General features: G+C 45.1%; 2 protein-coding genes across 4 annotated transcripts; one reads left to right on the top strand and one right to left on the bottom strand.

The window, feature by feature from the left end:
* Positions 1-397: 397 nt before the first annotated feature.
* On the top strand, positions 398-2,493 carry LOC120693133 (ras-related protein RABH1b-like). 3 transcript variants are annotated; one of them, XM_039976539.1, is made up of 6 exons: positions 398-781; positions 957-1,030; positions 1,258-1,325; positions 1,738-1,780; positions 1,947-2,037; positions 2,141-2,493. In XM_039976539.1, the coding sequence occupies exons 1-6, from the start codon at positions 665-667 to the stop codon at positions 2,300-2,302; spliced, it is 555 nt and encodes a 184-aa protein (XP_039832473.1). In that variant the 5' UTR covers positions 398-664; the 3' UTR covers positions 2,303-2,493. The 3 variants fall into 3 exon arrangements, with proteins under 3 accessions (XP_039832473.1, XP_039832472.1, XP_039832471.1); XM_039976538.1 differs by having other exon boundaries at positions 1,258-1,346; positions 1,669-1,780; positions 1,947-2,057; XM_039976537.1 differs by having other exon boundaries at positions 403-781; positions 1,258-1,346; positions 1,669-1,780.
* A 1,107-nt stretch (positions 2,494-3,600) lies between these two features.
* LOC120689363 (putative pumilio homolog 7, chloroplastic) lies at positions 3,601-7,839 on the bottom strand. The gene is made up of 5 exons (XM_039971651.1): positions 6,491-7,839; positions 6,079-6,241; positions 4,891-5,054; positions 3,906-4,164; positions 3,601-3,831 (listed from the first exon to the last, which is right to left on the bottom strand). Exons 1-5 carry the CDS (start codon positions 7,837-7,839, stop codon positions 3,727-3,729), a joined length of 2,040 nt encoding a protein of 679 aa, XP_039827585.1. The 3' UTR covers positions 3,601-3,726.
* Between the last annotated feature and the right edge of the window lie 2,885 nt (positions 7,840-10,724).

Here is a 10,724-nt window from a genome sequence, read left to right as displayed (position 1 = left end):
CTGGAATCTGGGTTACCAGTTACGGCCATGTTTGGCTTACACCATATTTTTTTTACAAAAAGACGAATATATGTATGGAATACTAAATAAAATTTATTTGTGAATTTTTTTTCGGATGGGTGTAACTTTTCGAGACGAATCTAATGACAGTAATTAATCTATGATTTGCTATAGTGATGCTACAGTAACTATCCTCGAATCGTGCGGTCGAATGCATCATTAGTTTGGTCTCGTGAATTTACCAGAAATCCTGTAAGTGGTTTTGTAATTAGATTTTATTTAATAATCTAAACTAGTGATCAAAGATAAAAAAAATTCGCAAATTTTTTTTCAAAACTAACCAAACACGGCCTACCATTAGCTGTACGCTCACCAGCGCTGACCCCACGCGATTTCTCCACCCCCGTTGGCAGCTGGTGCAAGCAAGAAACGCTCCTCCCTTCCCTCGTTCTTCTTCCTCGGCCCACCCCGCGACGACGAAAAGCCTAGTTTGAAACGCCGAAAGCGACGCCCTTCTTCCCCGTTCAAAGCAATCGTGCTCCCCTTTTCTCCTCCCCCTTTCCACCAGCTGCACGCGTACGGGCCCGCCCCAAACACCAAGCTCGATCTTGGTCTCCAGCATAACCAGAAGAAGAGGGGGGGGGGGGGGGGTGCTCCGGATCCCATGGCGCCGGTGGTGTCGGCGCTGGCCAAGTACAAGCTGGTGTTCCTGGGCGACCAGGCCGTGGGCAAGACGGCCATCATCACCCGATTCATGTACGACAAGTTCGACGACACCTACCACTACCAGGTTCGTTCCTTCATCTCCATCGCGCCGCCGAATAGCGCCGATCCTCGGTTCTCTGCTTCTATCTCCCTCTCGGACGGAGAGTTCATTCTCTCGTGTGTTTCGATTGAGGCCGCCAGTCGGAGAAATCTGATGATCCGCCGCGCTGCTTGCTAACCCTTGCGCGATGCAGGCGACGATCGGGATCGACTTCCTCTCCAAGACGATGTACCTCGAGGATCGCACCGTCCGCCTCCAGCTCTGGTACATATCCAAACGTTCCTGTCCGCTCTTAACCCTCAACTGAACCCGCTGCTCCATAGATCGTCTGGTTGCCCATGGAGTTCGTGCGTGCTTATTGGCGACTAGCTAGAGAGAAGATCGATCTGTCGAAATCGCCTTTTTCTCCCAATATAAACGGAAAGCAATTGCACAAATTGATTATTACAACAGGCAGGTTTGACAGAGTTTGCAAATGTGAAAATGTGCAGGGACACAGCTGGGCAGGAGAGGTTCCGCAGCCTGATCCCGAGCTACATCAGAGACTCCTCCGTGGCCGTCATCGTTTACGATGTGACTGGTAAGTTGACCGTCTCCGAAAGATTTCCCACCAGTGCACTCTAATGTAGTTTTGCTTTCAACGCTAGATGGGATATGAAGAATTCGCACCTTGTGTGTCGAGAAATTTTCTTTAAGATCAGTTAGACGTGCTGATTTCAGATTTCTTTCTTCTTCTTTTTTTAAAGAAACAGATTTTCTTTCAGAAAAACTACTACTAAGTTTTGAATTATTTGTTTCATGAAAGGTTATTTTTCTTTGAAAAGAACGAGTCAGGTGAAAACGTCTGTATAGACATAACTTCAACTTGTGCAATGCCGGGATCATGTCATCCTTCTTTGCAGACACGCAATCCTTTTTGAATACGTCAAAGTGGATCGAGGAAGTGAATACACAAAGAGGCGGCGATGTGCTCATCTTCCTTGTCGGAAATAAAACTGACCTTGTCGACAAGAGGTTTGTATCTGTGAATCCTGTCATCAAGATAATATCAGTTTCGTATTCCATTTCCATAGACAACGTCCCACGATATAAACTCAAAATGCAAATATCCATTTTGTGCTTTAATTTTTGTATTGAGACCACAACTAGCCTTCTCAATTATATTCACTGGATGTACCAGGAAAGTGTCCACTGACGAAGGAGAAGCCAAAGCACAGGAGCATGGCGCCATGTTCATAGAAACCAGTGCAAAAGCTGGGTTCAACATCAAGGTTCCCACTCCTGAATACAAGTACTTTTTTTTCCTTAACTTTCACAAGCAGAAGTCCTGCATTGCTTATCGTTGGCTGCTCACGAAACACTTGGATCCTGCAGCCTCTGTTCCGCAAGATCGCTGGATCCCTTCCTGGAATGGACGCTCTCTCGTCAGCAAAGCAGGAAGACATGGTGGACATAAACCTCAGGCCTTCCACTGGGTCGTCAGCTTCAGGCTCAGCTTCGCAGGCGGAGCAAAAGTCAGGTGGTTGCTCTTGTTGAGACTTGCAGAGTTTTGTGTTCAGAGAAGCTGCAGTAGTAGGGATACAACATTTGAGTTAATACTTCCGTAGAGATGAAGAGTAATATTCATGGGGAAGAGGCCAATTTCTGTGTACAAATATTTTTGTGAAGTTGCCATACATAACTTTTTTTGGAACCCAGGAATATGATCAAATCTGTGAAAGCTAACATCATCTCTCTTTTACCAACTACTAAATCAAAATACTCGCCGTCGAATTCAGCTATACCAGAGCCACTCCCTGAGGAGCAGTTATAGTCATAAATCAATCTTATTAGCATATCCATCAATGCAGCAGTAAACAACATTAAGCACTGTGGTGAAACTGACGAGCTCGTGCAGAAATTCCAAAAAAAAACATAATTAGCCACCGAAAACATTAAGGACTCCATGGCCCAATGGATAAGGCGCTGGTCTACGGAACCAGAGATTCTGGGTTCCATCCCCACTGCGTCTTCCGCCCCTTCCTGAACGCCTGCAGCATTGCTACTGGTAGTTTGCCCCTTATTCACAGGTCGGGGTGGTAAAGGGCCCAAAATTTTGAATTAGAAAATCTAAAGGCCGGGCTCTAATCTTATACAATTTTAAACTAAATAATTTAAAAATCTCGTTTGACTATGAAGAGGCCACTAGGGCCATGGCCCATTACCACCCCTATTCACAGGCGGTTCCATCCACTTGTAACCGGAATAGAAAGCCAGTTTCTGTGTACGTGGGCTCCTTACCCGTCTCCTCAGGCTCTAGTCCAGCACTCTGCTGCAGGTCAAATCCTCATTCCATTCCCAGCATCGACGGAGGCCATTATTTACAGCAGCAAGCTAGTTGCTAAAGATCAAGGTATTTCCTAGAGAACCATAGTGAAGTGCATCACTTCACCGAGAAAATTGGCAACTTCTCTCAGAACTAGCAGATCGGTGGAGCATCACTTCAATACTTTTTTTCCCCTAAACCAAAGCTCACGTAAGAATTACACCAATTTCCACAATATATCGTTCCTCAAAACACACCGTTTATGTATAAAAAAGCAAGTATAACGACTTGTTCAACAGTAACAATTCACACAATCCAACGTGGAAACAAATACAGCAGATACAAAGCAGAAAGCACACGGGTTCCTTTTACAACTCTACACTACAGCACCACCATCAGGACAGGCGTGCTGCAAAAAAAACTACACCACGGAAGACAGACGGGCGGGTACCACCTGGGGAAAATTTTTACAACCTGATGATAACTTAAACCGATGTTCTTGCAACCAAAATCCGCCTTTTCAGGACCCTGACGAGGCTCATGTTGGGCGGCGTGGACAGGTAAATTATGGTGAACAGCTAGTGAACATAAATTGACAACAATGAAATACAGGCAGCCTTCTTGGTACCACAGGTATACAAGTTGTACACCTCTCTCACCTCCTGGAGAGGGCCCTGGAGATCCTTTTGCAACAGGGGCTAGTCCGGATGGCGTCCTCATGAGGGCGGATAGCTTCGACAAGAGCATTGTGAAGATGGCCCTGTCATGGAGGGAAAAAATGTGAAGGAGGGAATGCAGTGTAGATGATGTACTGATGTGCTATGCCATACTCACCCTGGTGTTGAGAAGGGCAGTGTAGATGACGTAGTTGGCGTAAGGGTCTTGCAGCAGTTGCTCAAAATGAGACCCATTGAGCAATTCACGCACTATGACAGCTTTGGCATCATCTGGGAAAATCTTCAGGCATTTCTCCACCACGTTGCTGCTCACCTTCTGCTTTGAGAGATAAACATACCCCCCTTCAAACTGAGATGCCAAGTGAGCATTTGCAGAAGGAATTTTCAGATTCAGAACATATTGTACCACATAGTTCCTGGAATAAGGGGAAATGTGAAAGCAATCTTAGTTTCCTGGGATGACGGGATGAAGATACAGCACTGCCAGCAGTATAGAGAAATAAAATCCTATAATATAATAGATAAAATATAATAAACACCCTTGGACCGATGAATGAATTTACCAATCTAAGGGAAATGGACGACCTGTCTATTCAAACAAGAGTTATTGAAATCCATTTACTACTGACCATGAGAAGTATAGTCCTGTTCAGCACAGGTTGGGTTACCTTCACTTTTAGAAAATTATAAAAGTAGAAACCATTTAGTTCATCTAGGTAGCAGCTTAGCACAAAGTTCATATACTATGCACACATTTTTAACTTCACTAACCACTGTCCCTGTTAATATAATATGTTATCTTCCCAAAGTATCTACACAGGATCACTAAGAGAGCTTCTGAAACGTACATAGAATTTGAACTAAGATACATATATACATGTTTATAATCAACAAAGGAAAACATACATTTTCTACACTAAATTAAGTTACTGGTGTGAAGTTAGCTTCAATATAGACTAGCTTTGTGCAAAAACAAGATATATAAGAGATATTGAAAAATATGAAAGCAGAGAACTAACCAGTTACAAGGACACTCTACTGTACTACAATCTACCTGACAGATCAGTACTGCATGGGAAAAACAAGAAAAACACAATGGTGTTTCTTGCATCATTATTCATTATAAGCAACCAAGGGCTTACCCAAATGGATCTTGAGCAAGCTCAAAGCCACGAGCACATATTTCCACAATTAGCTTGGCCTGGTAGGCACCACGTGCACTAGATATGCAACGTTGTAGAACACAGCATCCATGGCGATGTATCGCCATATCAAAACAGTTAGCTGCAGCGGCCTCATATATGAACTGTTTAAAAAGTAAATGTAAATATGTTGTACATGCTCTAGTAAAGTAAGATTAATCTATACTTAGCAAATATTTGCTATTTTAAGAATTTCATGACATAACATTGATCCCTAGCAATAGAATTTATGAAGAGTTAATATGAAAATTTGAGCATACATACAGTAAGGACTCTTTATTTTCACTTGAAAAATCTGAGGTACTGAAAATTAGCAACATGATCATATCTGCCCCCAATTACTTTCTGTATGACTAGTGCATAAAAAACCATGTGTACAAACAGAACATATCTTGCCATGCACAAGTCATGTGTATAGTTATGCCAAAGACAGGATTGAAGAAAAAAGCAAAAAATCTCACAGTCAAAGTCAAGAACAGAAAGAGTGAGGTAAACTCTTAAGGTAGATCGCAAGACATCACCATCACTGACAAATGATATGTATGAAGAAAATATGACACTTAAATACTGAAAATTTAGTAAAGCATAGCAACAGTTTGGTTGTTAGTTACTGAACTTAGTTGAATTTGGTGTGTTATGTCATTTCAGGTCCCAAACTTTGTAATGACTTGATTCGTCCCTCTAACTTTGAATACAGGTGGATCCAGACCTCACAATTTCATGAATAGATCAAAATTAAACTTTGATAGAGTAATGTATACAGAGGCAAAGATTCAAGAATACCATGTTTACATAATGATGAGTGGCTTCATGTTTGTTAGTTTGTAAGCAAAAATATTTTTAAAGAAATTTGAAGATAACTACCTCATGCAAGAAAATGTCTGATTACAGATGCATATGAGCCCACATTGCTAAATGAAATTATGAGATGCCTGCGCTTGCTTGCACTAATCATGCAAACTGTATGGGTATCCACAGCCAGTAAATTCCATGAGTTCTGAACCATTTCTCTAACTTATGTGCCAGACTGCCAGTTACTCAAGGGCAATGACTTAACAAAGAATGCAACAGCTACTTATAATTACAAACAGAAGAAACAAGTTTGCAAAATAGGAACTGTTGGGTTACCTTGTTCTCGTCTGCCCCAAAGTTTGTCAGGCACTTCTGTATTACATGATTACCATTAGGGTCATTGACAAGCTCCATGAAGGCTGGCTGTAGGGCTGAAGTAATAAGTACAATCTGCTCTCTGGTCGTAACAGTCTCTATCAATTTCTGTACTGCCCTTGTCCTGAAACAAATCAAGACAAGCAAATCATCAGCACCATTGCATCCCCTCACTAAAACAAAAAGGGTACACACTGTAATGTTAGCACCACAGCACACTTTTTGATGCCTGTGTCTTCATTGTACTGACTCAAACAACAACATTCTAAAATCAGCAATTGCCATAATTGATTAACAAGTACAAATGCATCTAGTGTTAGATAGAGATAATAATGCAGATGTTTGATTATTTTTCAGAAGAAAGTATCATTACCCATGCATATTTAGACAGATAGCAACCAGCCTCACAGGATCTTGTGTCAGCACAGCGATGATCCTCAGCCTTTGTTCTTCATCACACACGTCCAGCATCTTTTGTACAAGATAGTTGGCAAAAGAGTCGATCATAAGGTCTGCAATGTGGTTGATGATTCCTTCAAAGATCACATCCACATGATGCTTCCCTTCCTCAAACTTCTGTTGCAAATACCGGCACCCAAACTGGTCCTTGGCCATAAAATAGATGTAATCCTTCCCTCGAACCATGTTCTCATACCTCATAGTCCTAGAATTCCCAAGCTCTGGTGTCCTGTTATTGACAAACTGCTGGAATCTCCTCTCCCTCCCACGTTCCAAGAAGTTCATGCTCTTCTTCCCATCAAACATCAGACTGTTGTCACAATGGAATGCCTCAAACTGATTTACATTTCTTGCAAACCTGTTGTCTGCCGCGGGAACACCGTATGCATATTGTAGCTTTGGTCCACCACGGACGTCAAGAGCAATCGGACTGGGACTGAAAAATTCTGCACCAGTGTGCCTGGAAAGCAAGTAGGACTCGGCGAGATCAGGGTGCACCAGACCTTGGCCCCAACCAATGCCAGTGCCATGCCCTACCCTGTTCATGCTGTACATGAAGCCGCCAATGCTGGTGTCCAGGCCTCTGGGGAAGCCGCCGTAGCCATCCAAGCCGACGTCCGACAGGAAGCGCTGCGGCCGTGCTGCGACGTACCCGACGGCTTTGGCCTGATCAAGGAACACGTGTTCATGGTGGACGGAAGAACCTGGCGCCGCGAAGTTGTACCCATGGTAGGCGCCGTGTGCCGCGGAGACATCAGTCGGGGCCGGGCTCTTGACTGGCGGCGGGCCCTGGCGCTGGAGCGCGGCCTGCGCGCCCGCGGCGGGCGCGTCCCCGATGCGCAGGCCACGGAGCTGGTGCGCGAGCCACTGCTGGTCCGGGTCGACCACCGCCCGCGCCAGCGGCTGCGGCGGCGGCACCGCGCTACCGACGAACGGTCCCGACGCCGGCGACGGCGCGGAGGCCACGGGGAGCCGCGCGGCGAAGGCCACGCCACCTGCAGCGCCGCCGCCGCCCTGGAGTGGAGCGCCGTCATCGCGACGGTTCAGGACCATGGCGAAGTAGCCGTCCTCACCGTAGCGCGGCGCGGCGTAGCCGTGGCCGCCCGCGGCGCCATGCACGCCGCTGCCGTGGCCGATGACGCCGACGGCGAGCTGCCCCTGCGGCGACGTGACGTGGGGGATCTCGCTGAGGAGCAAGTCCATCTCTTTCTCCTCCGTCCTCTCCGCCGCCGCCGCCACCACCTTGGCGCCCCTCGTCTCCATACGGATCAACAACACTCGGGAGCACGCACACGCAGCCCGAGAAAAACGACGACGGGAAATCAAAACCACCCCGGCGAGACGAAAGATCCGATCAGATTGCGGGAGTGGGGACGGAATTGCGGAGCCGGGAGGGGGAGAGGGGACGGCGAATCCGGGGGATCGGTTGGGGGGATCAGGATTGGGGGGAGCAGGGGTTAGCAGTGGTCTCGCATTGGAGGGAGGCGGAGGGGGCGGAGGAGGTGGAGAGGGCCGGTGAGGCATGCAAAAGGGGAGAGGCGGAGGACGGCCGATGGGGTTCGGGGGTTTTATAGCCTGCAGTGCTTGCGTTGGGCTTTGGCGGCTTTGCTCAGCTCATCCCTTCTCCCGCAATCCTCCTGCCCTGCGCAGCTGCGCTGCGCCATTGGTGAAGGCTAGTAGTACACCGCACCACCACAGTAGGCACACGCATGCATCCGGTTGTTAAAGGTAAATCTGATGCTGTTAATCCTGAATTCCTGATCTGTTTGTTTGCTGTTAATCCGGTTGTAGGGAAAGAAATGCCATGATATTCTCGTGAGCAAAAAATAGAAAGAAAGAAAATGTTGGATATGAGTGTTAAATTCATGGACAATTTAGTCGTCCCACCCAAAACAATTGAAGACTTTATTGATCTTAAAATTAACCATGGTAGGTTTTCAAAAAAAAAAACCATGGAAAGAGTACAGCATGTTTATTGACCTTATTATGTGCATGATGGAATTAGCCGTTTGCGCTCTGCGGATCCTCTCCTCACAGGCCAAGAATGGAGATTAAGGGCCCGTATTTCTTGCTTCAGTTTTGGGTCTATCTTAATTTGCCTTGAGAGGTACTACATCGGTCTTTTTATATGCTCACTCCGGTGAGCCTTTACTAGCATGTGACACCATAATATCTTTGCAGGGAATTCCTAACTGGACAACTCCTTGGGTAGTTTCTTCTGCTACGACTTCAACAGAAAACAATATTCAAAAATATAAACTATAAGTGCTCCATTAGACATGAACTGATTTTTTAGACTCCCCCCGGAAAAAATTAAAACCATGTACGTGAGTGAGATCTTTGACCAACAATTTTTCACGAGGATCTCAAAATGTAAAACGATGCTTGCATAAAAGCACGTCAAAATTTAACCAATTGCTATCCTAACTGGACAATACGTGCAGAGTTTGTAATATTAAAACTTGAGGCAATATGGTGTTGGAATTATGGGCTTGGCCCATTTATTCTATTCAATGCATTAAAAGAATTCAAAGTATACTATTAATTGCCAGGGAATCAATTGCTTAATACCGTATCGGGTTTGAGGAGGATCTCAACCGACTTAAAGGGTGGACCCTGTGTACACCACTTGTGAAGCCGGTAAGAGGAGGTCGGTGAACCACATGCGCGCGCACGCTCGCTCGCCGGGCCGAGGCCGTGGCCGGACGGGTGGCGCGGCCGACCGTGACGAGCGGTGCGACGTGTTGAGATGAGAATGTTTTTGTTGTTGAATGCATTCAGAGACAATAAAACGTGACAGTGATGACATTAGAATCATGGCCTTGACCGTTGGCACTGATTCACTAGTAACTGCACTCATCAAAGACAATTACAGCGTCCAAGTTCGTTGAATCTAATGCACCTCCACGCCTATATAAATCAGTCTCTCCTCCACTCATCCACACATCACAAGCACTTGCTTCATGTACTTCATCCACACATCACAAGCACTTGCTTCAGGTACTCCTGCTTAGGAGACCTCTCACTTCTCCCTCTGCTGCTTTCTGCCATTCTCATCGCTAGCGCTGCGCGCACAGCTCTAGCGAGAGCAGGCCTCCGAAACCTCTGCTCGCTAGCGGGCAATCAGGTTTTTGGGGAGCGTCTTGACGCGACTGCTCGCTCTCTGAATGATTATTTAGTCTACATCTCGGCGTGAATGACTACTTCGTCTACTTCCTAGTGATCGTTCGTGGAACTGCACTGTGAACATCTTCCTGCATCGACGTCGTTTGGCTACATCAGGCAAGGCCAGTCGAATAGAATATCTATTCCAGCTGGTAACGGCGCACCCGGTGCCTCCGGCACTGGTCCCGCCTTGGGGTACACTCTAAACCTATTCTGGTTTAATATTTTGTTCATGTTTATTAGTGAGAATAATATGAACACAAGCACATATTTTGTTCACACATTATCACTCCTTTATGCCATGGAATTGCTAGTAATATTTGGAATTAAAATATACTGAAAATTGCCTAGTTGTCTAACATATGGAGTTTGTTTGAAATGATTTCCTTCATCCTTTTACAGATTGGGTACAAGCTGAGAAAAAACTTATGCTTTAATAGTAGATAGTTTCCTCGAAACAAATAACCGTGGGTTTCCTTGGAGGTGCTAGGTTTTCAGAGAATAGTTGTGTGGATCAAGGATCTGCTTTTTAAGGATCTGGCACATTTTCTTTTGTTTGCATGAGAATCAACCGATTCCAAATCAAGAATGATCTTAATCTTTTTCTACGGAAGAAATGATCCAATTTTTTTTTGTGCATTACCATATTTTATCAATCATGGCGCAGAATCAACACGATCCATAGCACGTAAACCTCGTGAAACTTAGTAACCCAAAGGCAGTAGAAGCAACACAGCGGCTGTCCGCCCAGAATCCATGATGATGCGCGAGCCCGAAGGATACGAAGCCATGTAGCATGGCCATGTTTAGTTTCCAAAATTTTCAAAATTCTCCGTCACATTAAATTTTTGGACACATGCACGGAGTATTAAATGTAATTTTAAAAATAATCAATTACATAGTTTAGCTTTATTAAATGATGAGATAAATTTTTTGAGCCTAATTAATTCATAATTAGACACTAATTACCAAATAAAAACAAA

Source organism: Panicum virgatum, chromosome 9N, assembly GCF_016808335.1.
Source record: "Panicum virgatum strain AP13 chromosome 9N, P.virgatum_v5, whole genome shotgun sequence".
NCBI lineage: Eukaryota > Viridiplantae > Streptophyta > Magnoliopsida > Poales > Poaceae > Panicum > Panicum virgatum.
Note: the sequence above shows the minus strand (reverse complement) of the source record. Positions and strands in the feature narration are given on the sequence as shown.

Coding starts and splice junctions, on each gene's coding strand:
- LOC120693133 (XM_039976537.1), top strand. CDS start 665: ATGGCGCCGGTGGTGTCGGCGCTGGCCAAGTACAAGCTGGTGTTCCTG. Junction 782..956: donor ACAAGTTCGACGACACCTAC/CACTACCAGGTT, acceptor CCTTGCGCGATG/CAGGCGACGATCGGGATCGA. Junction 1,347..1,668: donor CATCGTTTACGATGTGACTG/GTAAGTTGACCG, acceptor CCTTCTTTGCAG/ACACGCAATCCTTTTTGAAT.
- LOC120689363 (XM_039971651.1), bottom strand. CDS start 7,839: ATGGAGACGAGGGGCGCCAAGGTGGTGGCGGCGGCGGCGGAGAGGACG. Junction 6,242..6,490: donor ATCTGTCTAAATATGCATGG/GTAATGATACTT, acceptor GATTTGTTTCAG/GACAAGGGCAGTACAGAAAT. Junction 4,165..4,890: donor CTTGCTCAAGATCCATTTGG/GTAAGCCCTTGG, acceptor CCCTTATTCCAG/GAACTATGTGGTACAATATG.